This window comes from Melanotaenia boesemani, chromosome 12 (genome assembly GCF_017639745.1).
Source record: "Melanotaenia boesemani isolate fMelBoe1 chromosome 12, fMelBoe1.pri, whole genome shotgun sequence".
Classification (NCBI taxonomy): domain Eukaryota; kingdom Metazoa; phylum Chordata; class Actinopteri; order Atheriniformes; family Melanotaeniidae; genus Melanotaenia; species Melanotaenia boesemani.
In genome coordinates this window covers 20,154,406-20,176,138 of record NC_055693.1, presented here as the reverse complement: position 1 = coordinate 20,176,138, position 21,733 = coordinate 20,154,406, and the positions used below count along the sequence as shown (strand labels likewise).

At 40.6% G+C, this 21,733-nt stretch overlaps 1 protein-coding gene across 2 annotated transcripts; it reads left to right on the top strand.

Moving 5' to 3' along the window:
* Positions 1-1,193: 1,193 nt before the first annotated feature.
* Positions 1,194-16,931, top strand: trpm2 (transient receptor potential cation channel, subfamily M, member 2). 2 transcript variants are annotated; one of them, XM_042002423.1, is made up of 32 exons: positions 1,194-1,389; positions 2,276-2,462; positions 2,560-2,740; positions 2,939-3,102; positions 3,193-3,373; positions 3,502-3,563; positions 3,640-3,840; positions 6,036-6,138; positions 6,880-7,001; positions 8,146-8,511; positions 9,596-9,706; positions 9,796-9,925; positions 9,998-10,143; positions 10,342-10,454; positions 10,959-11,057; positions 11,279-11,492; positions 11,728-11,846; positions 11,937-12,069; positions 12,506-12,677; positions 12,790-12,970; positions 13,065-13,246; positions 13,416-13,548; positions 13,825-13,912; positions 14,111-14,195; positions 14,305-14,450; positions 14,556-14,620; positions 14,882-14,911; positions 15,008-15,094; positions 15,177-15,255; positions 15,349-15,450; positions 16,400-16,516; positions 16,611-16,931. In XM_042002423.1, the coding sequence occupies exons 1-32, from the start codon at positions 1,223-1,225 to the stop codon at positions 16,725-16,727; spliced, it is 4,383 nt and encodes a 1,460-aa protein (XP_041858357.1). In that variant the 5' UTR covers positions 1,194-1,222; the 3' UTR covers positions 16,728-16,931. The 2 variants fall into 2 exon arrangements, with proteins under 2 accessions (XP_041858357.1, XP_041858356.1); XM_042002422.1 differs by having other exon boundaries at positions 9,569-9,706.
* The last annotated feature ends 4,802 nt before the right edge of the window (positions 16,932-21,733 follow it).

The following is a 21,733-nucleotide window of genomic DNA, read 5'->3' as shown; positions in this document are numbered from 1 at the left end:
CCCTAAAAATAAACATCCACCTGCCTTGTTTGATAGAGTTAAAATGTTAGCAGGTTCTGACACAACATTAGGCTAGTTGTCTCTACATTTTTTATGTATAGTTTCTTTTTATTTTTTTTTTAACCTTGACCCATCCAGCATCCTGACAACAAATTTGCTTGGCCAAAGTGGGGGAGCTTAATGTGATATAAAGGTAATAAAACGTTCTGGTTATAAGGCTCATCATCATACTGAAGTGAACAGAGGAGAAAAAAGGGACTCAAGAGATGAAAAAAAGAGACAAAAATACTATCGATAGAAATCAACAAATGTATCTGAAAAACTAGATATCCCTTTTCTATACCTGTAAAGAAACAGCAGACAATCATTGGGAGCACCTGAAGGAAGACACATTGTGAAAAATAATTAACAATCACATTACCAGCAACAATATACCAAAAGATAAGTCTATTGGTAATTACACCTGCTTGCATAAGGTTGCATGCTAGCGAATTGTGCATGTGAGTGTGTGGTTGCAAAATATGAGGACTGAATTGTATTAAGGGATGAATGTAATCGTACAAATGCAAACACGCCCCCTCCAAGGATCAGAAGCAGACAGAGAGGATTTCAAGCACCGGGCAACCAGCAGCTATTGCAAAGCATGAACCATGGCAGCCCACCACAAGAAAAAGGCTTTAGTCAGAGCCCCACAGATAAAGACACAGGGGGCCAGAAATGGTGGCCTGCTGGCCCTGCCAGGCACCAGCCCTCCAAATGTGATTTGAGAGCAGGAACCAGAGCCCTGTGAGCTCGTCAGACACCAAGAATGGCCTGGCTGCCCCACACAACCACCCACCATGAGTCAGTGCCTGCCCCAGTACCCATAGCCAAGCACCCCCCATAATTAAATATTAACCCCAAACCTATCCCTCCCATTGCCAACCAAGCCCCCCAAGCCACTCCAACACACCCCTTTTTTCAGTTTAAAACAAATCAAATGCTTAATAATTCACTCTCAGCATCAGTATGAGCAAATAATCTCTTCATCCACCTCTGGGACTCCACTGCCTTCCATCAGTGTGAGGGGTTCGGTCGGGTTTCAGCATCCGGCTCAGCAGAAGCTCAGCTCTGACATCACTGATGCAGTGCTGAGTGCAAGCCACCACCCACAGCACTGACTGCAGAGGCTGCTTCCTCCTGTCATGCTGTTGGCCGCCAGTCAGATCTGATCTGCACAGGGATGGAGGAAGCAGAGTTAGACTCGCAGCTAGTACAAACTCTGGTGCAGATCCATACCACTTCTAAAAACCTGTCCCTCTCCCCTTCTTTCCAACGCTATGCCTTTTCCTCTTGGATCGAGGAGAACATCCGCAAGAAGGAGTGTTGCTTTTTTCAAAAGGATCTCAGGTAGGCTGAGCTGTGTACACTGCTGATTTAACTGACCTTGTATTTGGCACTCAGTGAAACAATAATACTGCGAGGAAGTTTGATGTGATTTCATGTACATGAAAAATGGATTTTCTGGGGTCTCCAGTAATGTCCTTAGAAATAACATATCGCTGAAAGCAAATACTTTGCCATTTCTCAGTTACAAGAAATCCTTGCCACCTGTGCAGCAAACATTGAAAGGGTAGTGAGAACTCGTTCATTGAGAAACTGAGTGGGTTTTATTTACTTGCAAGCAGATCTGATCGATCAACAGAGAGACAATCTTCACAGTCAGCGCAGATTTTACAATCTTACAGTGGGAAAATATTACGTATTTTCTCACAAGTTCAGATGAAAAACAGGAAACACAGAGTGTGGTTGGTGATTTCCTCTGTGAAGCAACCGCATATATATCCTTCAAGACTAAAACAGGTGTAAAGAAACCCTTGCACACAAGGACTGTTCTTAGTTCTGTTTCACTGCCTGCATTCAAATTGAAACTGAGAGACTAATCTTATCTGCTCATTTAACATGCAATAGTTAAGAATAAAAGTTTTACAACAACTTCATTGATAACAGAACAAGCTATTTTAGCACCCTTCTACTTAAAGTCTTAAGAAAAAAATTTAGCTTTTTAGGTCTTGATTTGGACAAAACCAAGTTTTTTATCTTTTGTTTTTGTTTAACTATCTGAAATATTATTAAGAAATGGCAAATATGAGAAAGTGATTAATTCAAACGAGGAAGTGGAATTTCTTCCAATAAAACTGATGTTCACTTTTTATGTATAAGTATACATTAACAACCCTTTTTGTTTTACCCTTGATGTCTTTGTGCCACTTGCATGGATTATTCCAAATATTAGTCTGAGTTGCTCTACTAGAGAGGAAATATGCAAGTGTGGATACTCAAAGCTCAAACACACAGATGAAGCCATCAAACCAGAGGCCTTTACAGGGGAGACTTGGAACAGACATAGGCATGTCCAAGAAGTGCCCACTGATGCTTTTGGAGACATCAGTTTTGCTGGTTTGGGACAAAATACAGCCAAGGTGAGACCTTACTTGTTCTATATTTTTATAATGTTAGTGTGTTTAAATTTTGTGTCACCATATCCTCATTCTTGCCTTTGTGTGTGTCCATTGCCAGTATGCACGAGTGTCCACAGACACCAGTCCTGAGGTGCTGTACCGCTTACTGATTGAAAAATGGAAACTTTCACCTCCAAACCTTCTCATCTCAGTGACTGGAGGAGCCAAAAATTTCTACCTGAAATCCCGTCTCAAGAGTATGTTCCACAGAGGACTCATCAAAGTGGCCCAGACAACAGGTCTGTCAGCCAGAGAAATATACTGTTTGTGTTTTTGATTTAACAATATAACAGTCATTAGCCAAGAGAATCTGTGAAATTGTGGGTTGCATGTTGTTTTTGCCTTGTGCATTCAGACTCATGTTACCAAAGGAATGCCATATACTTTAGCTGTAACCTGCCGGCTTCAAGGGTCCAAGTGTCATGTGTCATATGCAGGTGCATGGATCATCACTGGTGGTACCAACACAGGTGTGATGAAGCATGTGGGGCAGGCTGTGAGGGATTACGCTCTAAGCAGCTCCATGCAGAGCAAGATTGTGGCTATCGGTGTGGCAACATGGGGAGTAATTCACAACAGAGATGTGATGGTGAATCCAAAGGTAGTATTAACTGATTTTGCACAGTTACGTGTGGCAGGATTTATTAGTGGTGTAACTTACTGTCCTACTATGACTTTGTGTCTCTTGCAGGGTTGTTTCCCTGCTCATTATGTGATGGACATTCAAGGTCAGGGCAGACAGTCTTGTCTAGACAACAATCATACTCATTTCCTGTTAGTGGACGATGGGACACACGGTCACTACGGTGTGGAGATTGAGCTGCGTAGTCATCTAGAGAAATTCATCTCTGGGAAACGACTTGGAAACAAAGGTCAAGAGTATCTCCATTATCTCCAAAAAAGCTTTCACAGACAGCACCTCTAAGGTGACTCCTTCTTTCTAAACTGCTTTTAATGTTGATTTTTTTTATTTACTTTTTTAATTTTTTTTAACATCCAGAATGCAGTTTGACCATCCCAGTGGTATGTGTGGTTTTGGATGGAGGACCAGGCACACTGAATGTGAGTCAGTAGTTTTATGCATCTTGTTTCCATTTTTGTGCATCCGATCCAGAGCCTCATGTGTGTCTCCTCTCAGACCATCTACAATGCTATGCTGAACGGCACGCCGTGTGTGATCTTAGAGGGTTCTGGGAGGATAGCAGATGTAATCGCTCAGGTTTCTGGACTACCAATCAGCAGGGTCACTATTGCCCTCATCCACCAGCTGATGAAAAAGTTTTTTGGGCAAGAGTATGAAACCTTCTCCGACCTCAGAATCATTGAATGGACCAAAAAGGTTTGTGAATGCACCACTGATATCAAGTGAAAACTTGAAACTTGACCTAAAGGTGATCCACAAAGAAGAACATTGAAATTTATCTTGCACAACCTTAAATATTTTGTGAAATCCACACAATATAGTTCTGAACCTCATGTTCATGCTATTGGAAAACCTGGGATCATCAAAATGAGCAGCATTCATGTCATGGGACCCAGTAATGTTTAAATGTATCAAAACGTGTTGAGTCTCAGTTGAAACCACAGCTGTGAACTAACTGAAAATAACTTTCATTAATTTTAAGTTGGAATATTAGTCTGTGTTGAAATCTCATTGTAGCACTAAAGTCTTTCTAAGAGTCATCTTAGTCCACTGCTCTTTCATGTTTACACTCTTCATCTGTGTGACTGTAACACTGCTCTACAACATTACCCTGATTTACTTTCAATGATTCAGTCCATATCAAGAAGATGAGATCTCCACAAGCGAGGCACTTCACCCAAGCTCATAATTAGTTACCTGTAGCTTGACAGAGCCCATGTTTGAGACATTAAAAAGCTGTTTCCATGTCCTACACTGAACCTAAAGATAACTTCCAAAGAATCAGATAAGGTCTGCTGGAGTTTCTTAACATGTTGCGCTCTACACATCACTGCAGTATTTTCCAGGTGGGATGAAAAGACAGATCATAGATCAAACCCCAAACACATGTAAGCACTAGTTTGACAACAAACAAGGAAAAGCAAAAAAAAAAAAAAAAAGATCGTGACAGGTTTTAAACCACTGCTAAAAAGCTAATTTTGTGTTTATTGTCTTTATAAAGCTTTTGCCCAGCTGTAGAAAATAATTAATCTAAATTCTGATTAAAAGGGGCGTTTTAGACCATCAAAGACCAGTTTATTTGAAATGTTTTTCATATTTCAGGACCATGGACACCATGTGAAAATGAGTCTGTAAAAGCTATTTCTTCAGAAATAATTGCCATTCAGACAAATGAAACATTTATGTTAAGTCGTTTGAGTTGGAGATTAAAAGTAACCAAACAGTCTACAGTTTTAGATTATATATTAATAATTTTTATGTGTACATGCACAACAATATTCAGAATATTTACATTATCTTAAATGTGGTGCTACATAAGTTGTATGCAGGATCTACCATTCATATTCCAGGAATAGTTACAGAAGATAGTCCATTTGAAGGGCCATAACTGCATTACTTCACCCTACTACTACTACTACTACTACTACTATTATTACTGCTACTATTCCTACTACTACTACTATTATTACTGCTACTATTTCTACTACTACTACTACTACTATTACTGCTACTATTTCTACTACTACTACTACTACTATTACTACTATTACTACTACTGCTACCTGACTACTGATGGAGTTAAATTGCTTGTATTATGACTGAAACAAATTACTCAGTCAATGATATCAAGTCCAAAGCAGGTGCTATTAAATAAAAAGCTCATAGTAAAAAATAACTAGAAGATCTGGCTGCTGTAGAGATGAAAGCGTGCACCATGAAGTAGTAACGTGATTTACTACATACAGTGAACCACATACTGGTACAATGCATCGAAACATTTATGTTTGAAATTGTACATGGTTCCTAATAGATTAAATAAAATAAACACTAAGGTACATATATGTATACACCATGTAAATAATACTGACATAGTTTAACTGAATTATGCTATATTTAATCTGTTATGGATTAAGATAAGAAAATGTTGTTTATAAAGCAGCATTTTATTACAAGTTGGTTAATAACGAAATATTGCTGCACATTTAAACACAGCCACTGCAAGAGACTGTTACTGTAGATTAAAGTAGGCACAGCACACAATAACCCTAGCCCCCTTCCCTTTTACAAAAATTTAACAGAATCAATCGATTTTTTAAATGGTTTTTTTTTCATCCAGTAAAGTAAGAATATTTTTTCTTGGCAATCTATATATTCCTATGTTTTCCAAATTAATTAACAAAATTCCTCCCTCCATCTTGATCTTTGCAGTTTATCCTTTTACCAGAAACTATTTTAGTCCTATCAAGCACACGGCAGGTTGAAAATAGGTTTTTCATCACAGTTTAAACGCTCTACTCCCAAAAATCTTTGTGGTCTTAAAGGAAAATGAAACACTGAGTAGAATTTTGTAGACTCTTTGTCAAACTGGCGCTATGTCTGCTCTTTTCCAGATTCAGGACATCATCAGGATGTCTCATCTGCTGACAATATTCAGAGTAAGCGAAGACAGTCAGGGGGATGTGGATGTGGCCATTCTTCAAGCACTACTTAAAGGTGATTATCGATCCCTGACTGGACTCACTGCCGGACAGATGAACAACACGGCACTGAGTCTGAAAACAGGAAGGCTTAGTTCAAAACCAACACTTAGAAAGTATTATAAAGCTCTCGGAAAACTAATTTACGGGATTGTGGTATCAAATGTGCAAAGACTGAAGACCAGTTATGCCATTTCTGACATTAATGGACAGTTATTTTTACAGTAAGACATGGATAGCAATACTTGATCTACTTAGAAACATGCAACACTTCCTGCAGACCTTTTCTTCCTCATTAAAAACCCATTTATGCCAAGCTTAATGCATAAAAGAATGCTGAGGCAATGTGTACTAAAACAAAGTGTGAGTCTGCCATGATGGACATTCACTTAATTTGAGAAAATGATGAATCCTCAGTTCAGCTAAATTCCTTTTCCCAGAATTTCCTGTACAGAGCTTCATTTATTACTAAACCTCATATTCATCCACTGTCTTCTCTCCTCGTGCCTTCTTTGTTTGAGTAAAACCTTCGTCTTCCTGCAGTCTTACACATCAAGATTATTTAAGAATATATTTATAAAAAAAAATGTTTTAAGTAAACGATTATCAAATCAGACAGAAGGCAATGAATTGGGGAAAGTGTGGATGAACTTGTAGGTGAGAAACCATCCTGTAAATGATGGAGACACATCTACTACAGTCAGTTTTTTAATTAAATGTAAAGACATTTGCTTAAAGTTGTAAATCCTCCACTCAGCTTCAAAGAGCAGTGAGACACTGGCAATGGACAGCTGGAGGAAGCAGCTGGAGCTGGCTATTGCCTGGAATCGGGTGGATATAGCTGAGACGGAGATCTTCACGGAGGAGTCCCAGTGGAAGGTGGGTTTGCTTCTTATAAATAACCCATCCACATTCATTGTACTTTACCTAATATTAAACATAACATATACAGTCATGTGAACAAATAAGCACCCCCTATTTGAGTTCAAAGGTTTTACATATTAAGTCACATTGTAAAAATAAATCATTAAAACAAGAAGCAAGACTAACAATATAAACTGGTTTAAGGAATACAGGAAACACAAGAACAGAACAAAATAAACCCCAAACACAAAATGTCCAATCTGAACTTCATGCACAGATGAAAACTAAAGAACATACAACAGGACAAGAAATAAAAATATCAAAGGAACTAAACCAAAAACAGAATGAAAACATTGTGAGAGTGTGAGAAAAGTAAGTTGTCTCCATTATTAAATCGGAAGTGAAACCAGTTACAGCAACTGTGGTTTTCTGCATGTTATTAGTCTCTGACACCATTGTGGAGAATTTTTGACCCAGTTTTTTTCAAAAAGCATCAGGGTGCGAGACGGAGGTGAGGACCCAAATGCTGGCAGATGAGGCAAGAGGCAGACCGTTGCAGAACTTAAAGGTTTTTATAACATGAACTGAAAACAAACTAGCAGACACATGACAGTAGCACGACACGAAGACTACAAAAACCTAAAAAAAAAAAACAACAAAAAAAACAGATCATGACAAAATGTTGCTTTAGTACTTTAAGGTTTGAAAGTATTTAAGGTCGTGCAGTAGCATTTCAGTCTGTTTGCAATCACTGGGACATTGCAACACCTTGGTTTTTTTCTTCTTAACTATTCTGTTGCATATTTGCTGCTGTTCTTAGGACTGTTGTCCTGTTGCATGATCCAAGTTTGGACAAGCTGTCAGACAGATGGCCCCGTATTTGATTGTAGAAATGTACACAGAACGGTTCATGGATGATCCAAATAAAAAACAAGATACCCAGATTCTGTGGTTGATAAACAAACCAAGATCATATAACAGCAGTTATACAAGTATATGTTATACAGATAAGCAGCTAGCAGCAAATCATCTCAGGATGGTTAAACAAAAAGCCTTATAAAAGTTTTATGACATAAGGGACAAATGACAGTTTTTTCAGTAAGTTATAAACCTCTTTTGTTTTGCCCTAAATAAGAAGATCCTCACTTTCATCCTCCAGTCCAGTGACCTCCACTGGGCCATGTTCTCAGCCCTGGTTGGAAACAAGCCTCAGTTCGTGAGCCTGCTGCTTGAGAACGGTGTGAGTCTGAGGGATTTCCTGAAGGATGAGGAAATACTGTGTAAACTATACAGACAGCTGCCCAGCTGCTTCTTTCTGCACAAGCTGGCCAGGCGGGTCCACAATGGTCGCAGCAGCAAGAAGCGAGTGCAGTCCATCAGAGTTCAGGCTCATACAGGCGAAGGCGAAACCATCTCCTTGACGCACGTCTCTGACGAGGTGCGCCACCTGCTGGGCAAATTCACCCACCCCATCTATCGTGCCTCCACCATGAAGAACATGTCATTGGATGACTCATCAATGACAGTATGTATCTTTTCATTTATTCACTTTTTTCCTACAAAGCTGTAAATTTATCAAGCTGTCTGTGGGTCTGTGTAGCGGCCACTTTATGCTATTTGGATATGGCATAAACAACATGAAAGCATGGACCCATCCTCCCTGGTGTCAGCAGTTCAGACTGGTAGAGGTGGTGTGATGGTGTGGGGGAAATTTTCTAGGTATCTACCTGAGTATTGTTGCTGACCATGTCCATCCTTTTATAATCACAGTCTACCTGTTTTCTGATGGCTACTTCCAGCAGGATAATGTCACACAGATGAAATCATCTCAATCTGGTTTCTTTTACATGACAATGATTTCACTGTGGCTAATTATAAATGTTTTGATAGTAATCATTGAGCAAATAATTGATCGGTTGTCCTGTTCAGCATTTCATCACCTTATTCTATTTATTTGTACATGGGCAGAGAATTTAATCTCCCACAAATGAACTGAGCATTCAGCTAAAAAAATATTAAATAGTGTTGTCATAATATCTTTACAGGTTTTATGACTCTATTTATGAGAAAGAGCTGGGTATGAATGAATGAATGAAATGAATGAAAAATACTTTATTAATCCCAAAGGGAAATTCAATATTGTAGTAGTAGTAATTTTTTAGTAAAACAATCACATTAATTAATTAAGGGCTTTGTTCTTCAGCCTGATAGCTGCTGGAAGGAAGGATCTTCTGTATCTCTCTGTCTTGCATCGGACTTGAACAAGCCTCCCACTGAACACACTCTGTTGTTTCGTCACGGCGTTGTGTAGAGGGTGTGAAGGATCTTCCATTATCTTCATCAGCTTGTACAGAATTCGTTTTTTGATGATCAATTCCAGCGGCTCCAGAGTTACTCCAAGCACAGAACCGGCTTTCTTGATCAGTTTGTTAATTCTTTTCAAGTCTCTGGTTCTGATGCCGCTGCCCCAGCAGATTGCTGCAAAGCTGATTGCACTTTCAACAACAGACCTGTAGAACATTTGCAACATTTATAGTATATGTATAGGATAAGGTCAACACACTCCTCCATTCTTCCTTTAGCTGTCTAAGGGTGAGACATCTTCCCAGGCTCCACTCAGACAGGATCATGCTGAGACACAGAGCGACGCGAGCAGAGACCTTTTCCTTTGGGCTGTCGTCCAGAACAACAAGCAGTTGGCTGAAATTGCCTGGGAGCAGGTGATACAAACACTTTCAATGAAAAAAATCTAAAAACCATTTGAGTGTAGTGTATGACCTTGTATCTCATTGCAACTGTGTGTGTATAGTGTAGAGACTGCATGTCCGCCGCTCTAGCTGCCAGTAAGATCCTGAAGACCATGGCAGAAGAAGGAATTGACGCAGACGAGGCGCAGGAGATGCTTGAGCTTGCCGGTCATTATGAAAAGCACGCAGTTGGTGAGAATCAGTCATAAAGAACGGCATCAATGGAAGGATTTGTATTTATCCATGCATGTATCTGTGTCTTAGGTGTCTTCAACGAGTGCCACAACAGTGATGAGGAGCGTGCTCAAAAGCTGCTGGTTCGTGTATCCCACCTTTGGGGCAGAACCACGTGTCTGCGGCTGGCACTGGAGGCCAATAATAAATGTTTCGTGGCCCTAACGGGTGTTCAGGTGAAGCCAAATTCAGATTTTATTTTTTTATTAGGTTCATTATCCAATAGTTTTAAAATGTTGTGTTAAAATCAGTCTAACAATAGTATGTGTGGAATCAGAAAAATTCACAAGGAAAAGCAACATTTGAGAATTGCAATAATAACCATCAAATCTCAGCAACATGGCAGTAACTGGTGACAAAATGTCATCTTTCAGGCTCTTCTGACTCAGATCTGGTGTGGTGAGCTCTCAGTGGGCAACCCTGTGTGGAGAGTGCTCATCTGCATGGTCTTCTTCCCTCTCATCTACACTGGTTTTCTGGTTTTCAGGTGAGTCATTTGTAAAATTTGTACTTTGAATTAACATACAGCACATGGGAAATTTACGGTGTGAGAGCTTAACTATATGGAATTAAAATCAAATGAGACTGAACAGCCTAAGAAGTGGCCAGACAATTATATGTGCATGTTTCCAAAGAAATTAAGACAAAACAGACAAAACTCCAACAACTCTGAAGGCTCTAGTGTCTAGCAGGTAAGATGAGACCAAACTTGGTAGTATAGCGCTTATCCAACACACATTTTTTTTAAATCAGGCAGCACAATACTGTGGTCACATCACGTCTTTACTGGAGCTGCTGTTTTGTGCAGATTAGAACTTCCATTGTGCTCAAAGCTCATAATGATTCATTAAAAACTGAAAAATGGATTACATTCTGCAATAATGTATATTTACTTCATGAGACAAAATTTCAGTTTATTTAACATTTCTGTATGTATTTGTTGCACTTTCTTGCAAGAGGTGGTCAAGGATGTCACTTTTATTCTTCCTAGACGCGATGAGCTCATTCATAGACAAAACGAAAAGAGTGAGGGGATGAAGACCGTGGAGACAGTAACAGGAAGCACACGCAGAATAAATTCTCTTCATCAGTAAGTATATTCTGCTGCTTCATATTACAATAACCTGGATGACTGAAAAACCCTAGGTTTATTCTGCTAACAGGTCACTGTAATAATTAATAGAAGATCTTCGTACTTTAGATTTTTGTTTTTCCCTAAATAGCAGTTTCAGTTTGAAGAGCTAAGAGAAGAGCAGGACACAAGTGACTTAAAGACTTTCTCCCTAACCTCAGTCTTCTTTCTGTCCACAGCACACCAAGTTTGAAGCCACTGGGTTGCTGGTCCAGACTGGTGAGCCTGTACGGCTCTCCACAGGTCAAGTTTTACTGGAACATTGCATCTTACTTCGCCTTCCTCTTTCTGTTTGCTGTGGTGCTGATGATTGACTTTCAGACCACGCCCTCTCCTGGCGAGATGCTGCTCTACATCTGGCTGTTCTCGCTGGTGTTTGAAGAGGCCAGACAGGTGAGTGACTGCAGCCCAGCAGAAGTATTAAAAGATTAATCAAATGATCGTTGAGATCTGATTGAATAAGAAATTACTGGCATTATCTTTCCTTTTATTTGTGTGACAGTTAAATTGTTTTAAGTTGATCAAGTCAGCTTTCAAGCTGACTTACAGCACAGTAATAACTTAGAAACAGAGAGATTGCAGCAATATTTATATGACTACATTTGTAAATCTGTCTTTCCTCTTTCAGATGTTTTATGATCCGGATGGTTTTGGGTTTTGTAAGAAAGCCAGGATGTATATCAATGACCTGTGGAATATTTTAGATGTACTGTCTATCCTGATATTTCTCCTAGGCCTTGCTTTTAGGTATGTTTTCCATCTCTGGGAATTATTAGCCATATAAATCTCTCCTCCCATTAGACTGTATCATTGTCTCACCGTGTTTTTCCACTTCAGGCTGACAAGTCAGCTGTTCTATGTTGGTAAAGTAATTCTTTGCATCGACTTTGTGGTCTTCTGCCTCCGTCTCATGGCCATCTTCACTGTCAGCCGAACTCTGGGACCAAAAATCATCATAGTCAGAAGAATGGTGAGAGATATTGAAATAAAGCATATACCTCACTCTACCACTTCTGCCTCACTGGTCCTTCATATGTAAGGTGTTCTTAGAGAAACTTTACAAAGTTAAAGCTGGTCTTTGGTTTCATAACAGATGTCATTGTCAGAGGTCAAAGATAAGATCTGAGTTCTGTTATTTGTTCCATGTTTTTTTTGTTTGCGTGTGCAGTACAGTTATCTTATTACCTGTACTGAGATTATACCTGCAGCAAAAAGGTTAAATGCTGAAGCATGGCATTTGTTACAGATGTGATGATTTATACATTGTGCTGACAGATTCAGTCTGTGGAAGCTTTAGTTTTACTGATGTTTCCCAGTCTATTAGAAAATTTTAGCTGTCCGTGGTTGCAGATGTGTTTGTTTTCTGCATGCTTCTGGTTTCTAACAGACTTCTGTCCATCCTCCAGGTGAAGGATATGTTTTTCTTCATGTTTCTGCTGAGTATCTGGGTGGTAGCATATGGTGTGGCCAAACAAGGAATTCTCATCCACAATGACAATCGACTGGACTGGATTGTCCGAGGGGCGGTGTATGAGCCATACCTCATCATATTTGGGAATTTTCCCACAAATATTGATAGTAAGTGAAGCTGTAAAGTACAGTAGTGTTGCCTCTGTATCAGCTGAAACTCTCAGTGTTGTGTTTTTTGGAGAGGGGGGATGACTAAGTTTCCATATATTGTCTTCTACAGATACTGCATTTGACATAAAACTATGCAGTTTGAATGGTACAGATCCTCTGAAGCCCAAGTGTCCTGTGCTGAATGAAAACCAAATACCAGCCTTCCCCGAGTGGCTCACCATCATCATGCTTTGTGTTTATTTGCTATTTGCCAACATACTGTTGCTAAACCTGCTCATAGCAATCTTCAAGTCAGTTCCTCACAACATGACAGCACCTGCAAGGTCTTTCCTCCCTGATGAAGCCTCGCTCTTTATTTCCTCCTTTCTTTGTGCATCTGCACAGCTTTACATTCCAGGAAGTCCAGGACAACTCAGACAGAATCTGGAAGTTTCAAAGATACGATTTAATTAAGGAGTACCACAGTCGTCCGGCTGCCCCGCCTCCTTTTATCATCCTCAGTCATCTGTACATCTTCATCAGGAGCACGGTGCTGCAGAAACCCCATAAGAAATGCAAAGAGTTCAGTAAGGACTAACTTGTCTAATTCTAAATGTTAAAAAGAGTTTAGCAACAATGTGAAACTTTACTGCAGCTCCCAGTTAGTTTGTTTGGGAGGGTCTCTATGTCTGTGCAGGTATGCATGCACTGAATCCATTTGGAGAATGATCCAAACCACGTGATTCTGCTTTTCAGGGAATGAGCTCAATCAGATTGAGGAAGATGAGCTGTTGTCTTGGGAGGCATTGATGAAGGACAGATACCTGCTGTCTGCACGGCAGGAGCAGAACCAGAGCATGGAGAGACACATCCAGGATACAGCCCAAAAGTAAAATCTCTCATGAAATTTTGTCCTTATCACACCTGTCACATTTTGAAAACCCAAAGTGTAACATGTTTAAATAACTTTGGCTTTTATGCAGTTTTGGTGCCTCTGAGGCGAGTAGTGTCAGAGTTAAAGGAAATATTGTACCTTCAGGGTGATTAGGAACAAAGGATTCAGTTAATAATAAAGGTGGATTCAGGAGTGCTGCTTAATGTTTGATGAAGGCTGTCTGTGTGATCTTTTAACAGATACGGATATTGTTTTTGTTTGTTTCCTAAGGGTTACCACTATGTCTGAACAGCTGGAGAGGAAAGATGAAATGGGCTCTGTCACTGTGCTGAAGAGACTGGCCAGACTAGAGGAGCAGGTTGTGACCTGATATTTCTTTGTTACCAATGTCCTACCTGTATCTTTAACATTTAACAATGCGGCAGCAGTACACACAGGAAAACAAAAGAGATGGCAATGGCACACTTCTTTATGTGCTTGTGCATTTGTTGACTTTTGAATGTCTTTATGAAAGTCTATTAACAAGAATTTGACCCACTTTACACTGTCTCTTCAGGTCATGCAGTCAACCAAAGCCCTGCAGTGGATTATAGATGCTCTCAAATCTCAAGGTTTTGCTGCAAAAGAGACACAGTCACCAAGTCAGCAGTCAAATTCCCTATTAATCATTACCTTTACATTCAAATGTGTCCTTTTAGTTTAGCCATTATATAATGTACGAACTCTTCTGTTTGCTCCCTCTTCCTGCAGCCTTAACTGTAACAGATGAGTCCCCCGACACTTTGATGGAGACCTCAGAGAAAGAGAAAGGTTTCCACGTGAACTCCCGTCACTTTTACTACCCAAAGAGCAAACTCACACGCTTTCCTGTGCCTGAGGAGAAAGTGCCATGGGAGGTACATCACATGAATAACCAGCTCAGACGATCCCTGCACAGAAAGATTGGCCAATTTTTTTCTATTCAGGTGGCTTTCAAGGGTTTTTTTTCTTCTCATTTTCAGGTCATTTTCAGCTCATACATGCCAACTTATCATGCCTGTGAAGATGGTGGCGACGTCGTGGATGGGTATGTCATGATAAAATCATGACAGTTGCAAATATATCCAGATACAAAGCTTAAGACAGTTCAAAAGACATGTTTTTTTTAACCTGAAAGATATTCATTTTTATATAATTAATCAATCTCAGTGACCATTCATGCTAGTTTACAGTTTGCATTATTTTAACCATTTCAGCTGAACTAATTAACTTTACTTACTAAGTGCACAGTCTGATTACTGCCTCTCTTCTCCTCGTTTTACATTTCCTCTGTTCTTTTGTCTCACAGATCAGAACCAGAAGCCCTTGATAAATACAGGTATGATACAAGATAAGGCACGCTAAGCATCAAATAGCATGAGCAGTAACCTTAGAAGCATGCTCTGATGTTTATTATGGATCTTCTCAACATTAGAAACCCAGGAGGAAGGACAGGCATCAGCGGACGAGGAGCACTCAGACACCTTGGCCCAAACCTGAATTTAGATCTTGTGCTTACACGGTAGGTCATCTCAGCACCTCATAGAGCTTTAAAAAGGTCGTAGTTTTACATGATCTAAGACTATGAAGATGTTTTTGTTTAGCTGGCAAGACAGTGAGAGGTCTGTTTTGGAGTTCTTGTCGGTTCGGGAGGAAAGTCAAGGAATCTTTGTTCTACCTGGGGTGAGTGCTTGTGTGTGTTCTGTTTATGGGGTTTTTACTTTTTTGCACTTGTGAAATTATTGTTCTTTGATGTTTTGTTCTTTTTACTTTCAGGGACCTGTTGACGCTGCTGATCAACTGCCAGCAACTCTTAAACAAAGTCTGGGACAGAAGCTGTTTAAAACAATAGAAGCAAAACTATCGGAAGGAACAAAGGTGTGTTAGATGTTTTGGTTTGCATCTACAGAGTTTCTGTGACACAAATGGTAGTAGTAGGCAAGGGAGGTTTATTTGTATAGTACATTTCATGCACAAGACAACTTCAAGTGCTTTGCATAAAACATTAAAAGCATTAAATTGCAGTAGCAGTGAACCGTAAAGTCAGTGAAGTACACGCCATCAAAAACAATTTGATGGAGAATAAATGTGTGATCTTTTGCCAAAATTCATAAAAGCACTTGTATTCACTGTACGATTTTACTAATCTTAGTCATTGTACACACATTTAGAAACCTGACTTCCTGTGACAAATTTAGCCATGAATGGATTCAGGCACTTCATAAATGATTCATGTCTGTCTGTCTGTCTATCTATCTATCTATCTATCTATCTATCTATCTATCTATCTATCTATCTATCTATCTATCTATCTATCTATATATATATATATATATATATATATATATATATAAGAAGGGTATGTAATGACATATTTTCAGATTTTGACCATTTGTAACAACAAAGCTTGAACTGAGTAAGCTGAAGCTAATATAATAAAAGTCATGCAGTAAATCTCCACTTTATTTCTAAGTGTTTCAAGTTTTCGTTAAAGTATCAAGTGAACTCCAAAATCACACGGGATTACTTTTGGTACCATGACATTACATTGCCGTATACAAAACCATTGTTTGTATTATTGATATACAGTATAGTGAACTTAAACAAAAGACTTCTTGTCTGATATGTCACAACTTAGTTATTAAGATTTTTAGAGGACCCATCTGCTTATGTGAGGAATCAAAAGCCACTATCCTCCACTGAGTTTGATTACTGTTCAAGGTTTATGAGTATTGATTAATTTTAAAAGAAAAATAAGCTTTTCTAGACTTGATGAATATGTAGATATTTCAGTCTGACCTGCAGATGCTACTTTCCTGTATTTCAGGTACTTGAGGGTTACGTGGATGACTGCAGGAACACAGACAACGCCTGGATCCAAACCACCGTCCTAAACATTCACCTGGACAGAACGAGCCAGGTTGTGGTGGATATCGACAACATGGTGAGAAAATTAGTAGTTAATTAACAGATATTTCCTGCATAGAAGAATTTGACTTGTCATTGACCTCGGCATGTGATTATCTCCTGTTTCTCAGGTGGTGAGCAGCCACCATGGTCTTCAGTGGCAGGAGGTGAGCAGCAAAGCCAGACTGAGCTCAGACCAAAGAGACTTCCTGCGGAAGGTTGCAGAGCTGCACAACAGAAAATTTTGACAATCACACCTCTGTAACCATAAATGTGCCTCTGCATCCTCAGGTTATCCTCTGCCTAACAGTGAGCCTTGTTGAAAAGGTTCATTTACTGAAAGTACTTGTAAAGAAAAACTGAGGACACTAAAAAGCCATTTGCTTTTGGATGAACCAAGAGTTTACCAACACACTGTACAGCTACCTGAAATTGTATGAATTTAAATGGGGGAAAAAGTAAAAAGAATTCTTAAAAAAGAAAAAAAAATCTTTATTAAGCCTGAAAGGGAAATAAAAGGCTTGTGTGTTCACAGAGGGTACATAGATGCAATTTACTCTACTTTGGCACAAAGAAGGTGTACTTCCATTTAACTCCAGTTTTCTGACATTGTACTGTAAACATTCATTGCAAAAAATACATAAAGATGAATGAAAGTACAAGACAACTTAGAATAAAAACTGAAATGAAGCATGGTGTATTTAAGTCACTGCATACTGCAACACAACAGAATAGAAATGGAAGTCGTTGCTTTATATTAAATAATGCCCTGTTATGGAGGAATCTGCTATAAAGCCATGCTTCAGTGATTATTTAAGTCTAACAATAATAATACAATAACTGACTTACTCTGTGTAACACGCCTCTGGAAATGGATCAGACTGCATGCTTATTTTTATATGATTTGCCCTTCTGTACTTTTTACTTATATAAAATATTTTGAGTTGTAAAATAGAAGCCAATTTTTACTTTGCTGGACGTGCTTTTACTTTAAAAACGTTTCACTAATAAACATTGTACCAGCTCAGTTTTCCTTTGTGTTTGTTGCACTTTACAGTCACATGACCACCCACAACTTGTTAAACAACTACGTATTTGTTGTGGATGTCTTTGAAAGCGTGTGTTCTGCAACCAAGTTCACCTGGAAGGAATGTCATTTTTCTTTGTGCAGGGAATTTCCTTCTGCCAGCAGCATGCAGCACAACTTGCATTAGTTTCGGAGTAACCTTAGTGGGCTCTGATTGGTCCAGGCAGAGGTGGCCAGACGTGCAGTATCGGTTTCGCCCTCCACCTCACCCCACCCCATACCCCATTCTTGGTGAAATAACAGATTTATAGTCTCATAAGATTACGTGTAGAATTCATGCTCTGAGTCGAGAACCAACTTCTAGGGTTAACGTTATTGATTTTATTAACTGATATCATCAAATCAATGTAAAGTTTATATTTTGACTTTTCGAAGGCATTTGATAGTAAAGATTGAAGATATCCAGAATGCTGAAAGATAAAATATATTTTTTATTCAAACATCCCTGGCATTATTATTATTACTCATCCTGTGAAGTATCGGCGGCGCAGAGTAGCTATTTATAACCACAGCTGCAGAGTACAGAGAAACGAAGAGCTCCCACTTCGTTTATATTCCACAATACTACAATCCAAGCATCATTGAATCACTGGTTCTCTGTAATAATTTACATTTTCCTCCAAATGTAAAAAAGAAAATGAAAAAAAAAATCAATGTGGTATGAGGAGGATTTAACTATTTTTATTTGAAAAATATTTGAAACTATCATGTCTCATATAAGATTAAGCATTAACTAAGTATTCTTCTAAATATACAGTGTATTTAAAGTTCAGTTTAGAAGACACCACTGATAGTCTTATATCTGAAACCTGACAAATGAATTACAAACAGATCTACTGATAATGTTTTGCTTACTTTTAGTGTCTTATGTTTGTACAGTGTCCTTGGGTGCTTTGATAAGGCGCTTTTTTAAAATAAAATGTATTATTATTATTATTATTATAATCTGGGTCATGTTACATATGATGAAGCAAGAAGCAAAGATGAAGCATGACCACCAGATACTTAGCCTGGCCACACAAGTCTAGAATTTTATTAATATTTTCAAATATTCTTCTCAGCACAAATGTATTAGTGCATAAAAACAAAAGAAAATATAAATAATATAAGCATTAAAAACACTTCCCGACTTAAAACCCAAAAGGGCTAAAATAAATAAGACTGAGCTGAGCAATGTCAATTTGTTGTTATTCCATGTATCATCAACAAAAAATGTACTCATGATTATGATTGGTAATTCATTAAGTTTTACATTTATAACTAGCCCCTCAACTCCTTTAATAAGAGTTACATAAATACAAAGTACTTCTATATGGTAATCATGCAAGCATATGCAAATTACAATGACTGAAAAGTGTCATTATATAGAACCACATCATCTGCAAAAAGCAGAGACCCAATCCTGAGGCCACCAAACCAGATCCCCTCAACACCTCGGCTGCACCTAGAAATTCTGTCCATAAAACTTATGAACAGAATCGGTGACAAAGGGCAGCCTTGGCGGAGTCCAACCCGCACTGGAAACGATTCTGATTTACTGCCGGCAATGCTGACCAAGTTCTGACACCGGTCGTACAGGGACCGGACAGCTCGTACAAGCGGGTCCGGCACTCCATACTCTCGGAGTACCCAGAATCTCCTCGAAGCCGTCCAGAAGTCATTGTCCATGGCCTCTCCAAACTCCTCCCATGCCCAAGTTTTTGCCTTAGCGACCACCGAAGCTGCGTTCCGCTTAGCCCGCCGATACCCATCAGCTGCTTCTGGAGTCCCACAGGCCAAAAAGGCATCTTGACGGCATCCCTTACTGCCGGTGTCCACCAACGAGTTCGGGGGTTACCGCCACAGACGACAGGCACAGACGACTTTACGGCCACAGCTGCGGCCAGCCACCTCGACAATAGAGGCACGGAACACAGCCCATTCGGACTTAATGTCTCCCCGCCTCGCCCGGGACATGGTTGAAGCTCTGCCGGAGATAGGAGTTGAAACTCTTTCTGACAGAGGCCTCTGCCAGACGTAACCAGCAGACCCTCACAACATGCTTGGGTCTGCCAGGCCTGACCGGCATCCTCCCCCACCATCTGAGCCAACTCACCACCAGGTGGTGATCATTTGACAGCTCCGCCCTTCTCCTCACCCGAGTGTCCAGAACATGCGGCTGCAAGTCCGACGACACGACTCCAAAGTCGATCGTCGAACTGCAGCCTAGAGTGTCCTGGTGCCAAGTGCACATGTGGGCACTCTTATGTCTGAACAAGGTGTTCATTATGGACAGTCCATGACGAGCACAGAAGTCCAACAACAAAACACCACTCGGATTAGATTAGATTAGATTAGATTATGAGGGCCATTCCTCCCAATCACGCCCCTCCAGGTCTCGCTGTCATTGCCCACGTGAGCATTTAAGTCCCCCAGCAGAACGAGGGAGTCCCCGGAAGGAGTGCTCTCCAACACCCCCTCCAAGGACTCCAAAAAGGGAGTCCTTGGAGGGGGTGTTGAAGAGCACCAATTAGCTGTTTGTGCTTATGCACCAAATAGCAGTTACTCTGAACTGCTATTTGGTGCATAAGCACAAACAACAGTCAGGACCCGTCCCCCTACCTGAAGGCGGCGGGAGGCTACCCTTTCGTCCACTGGGGTAAACCCCAACGTACAGGCGCCAAGTCGGGGGGCAATGAGCATGCCCACACCTGATCAGCGCCTCTCACCGGGAGCAACTCCAGAATGGAAGAGGGTCCAGCCCCTCTCAAGTACAGTGGTTCCAGAGCCCAAGCCGTGCTTCGAGGTGAGTCCAACTATATCTAGCCGGAACCGTTCAACCTCACGCACCAGCTCAGGCTCCTTCCCCGCCAGAAAGGTGACATTCCACGCCCCTAGAGCTAGCTTTTGCAGCCGAGGGTCAGACCGCCAGGGTCCCCGCCTCTGGCACCTGACCCCTATGGCCCCTCCTGCAGGTGGTGAGCCCACGGGAGGGGAGGCCCACATCATCCTTTCGGGCTGAGCCTGACCAGAACTATGTGAGAGTGCTGTTTGTTGATCACAGCTCAGCATTTAATACCATAGTCCCCTCCAGACTAGTGTCAAAGCTGCATGACCTAAGAGTGAATCCTTCCCTATGCAGGTGACGACCACAGTTGGGTAGGCTGGGTCACCACTCCTCATCTCCCCTCACCCTCAACACAGGATCCCCCCCAGGGCTGTGTGCTCAGCCCCCTGCTGTACTCACTGTACACTCATGACTGTGAGGCCACTTCAGACTCAAATGTCATCATAAAGTTTGCTGATGACACAGCCGTTGTAGGACTGATCTCCCACAATGACGAGACTGCTTACAGGAGGGAGGTCTCCAACCTGGAGGTCTGGTGCCAGGAGAACCATCTCCTGTTAAATGTCAGCAAAACAAAAGAGCTGTAGACTTCAGGAAACAGCAGAGGAGCCTCCATCCACTCCTCATCAGTGGCTCTGAGGTGGAACACGTGGACACTTTCAGGTACCTGGGAGTGACCATATCACAAGACCTGACCTGGACTCAGCACATCACAACAAGTGTGAAGAAGGCCAGACAGCATCTGTACCTCCTCAGACGACTGAGAGACTTTAAGCTCCCTCTCAGGGTGCTCAAGAACTTTTACACCTGCACCATTGAGAGCATCCTGTGTGGGAGCATCACCACGTGGATGGGGAACTGCACAAAGCAGGACCTCTTGGCCCTAAAAAGGGTGGTCCGAGCAGCTGAGCGGACCACCAGAACAACTCTCCCCAACCTGCAGGACATTTATGTGGAACGTTGCAGGTCAAGGGCTAAGAGGATCCTCAGTCAGCCCAGCCACCCCGCACACTCTCTCTTCTCTCCACTGCCATCAGGCCGGCGCTTCCGCTGCCTGAGGACTAAGACTGAGAGGCTGAAGAAAAGTTTCTTCCCCCTGGCTGTCCGCTTGCTCAACTCTGAGCACTGAACAAAACAAAAAGCCACTTCTCACTCCTATTTGCACACGTAAATATGTATGTAAATATGCACAAGTATGCTGCTATTCTTTTATCTTATTTAAACTCTAAAGATTTACTTTTTTTATTCTATTCTATTTTTATTCTATTTTATTCTATTTTATAAATATTTAGCTTATTCTTTTTTTATTCTTAAAGGATGCAGGTACAGAAAACACATTT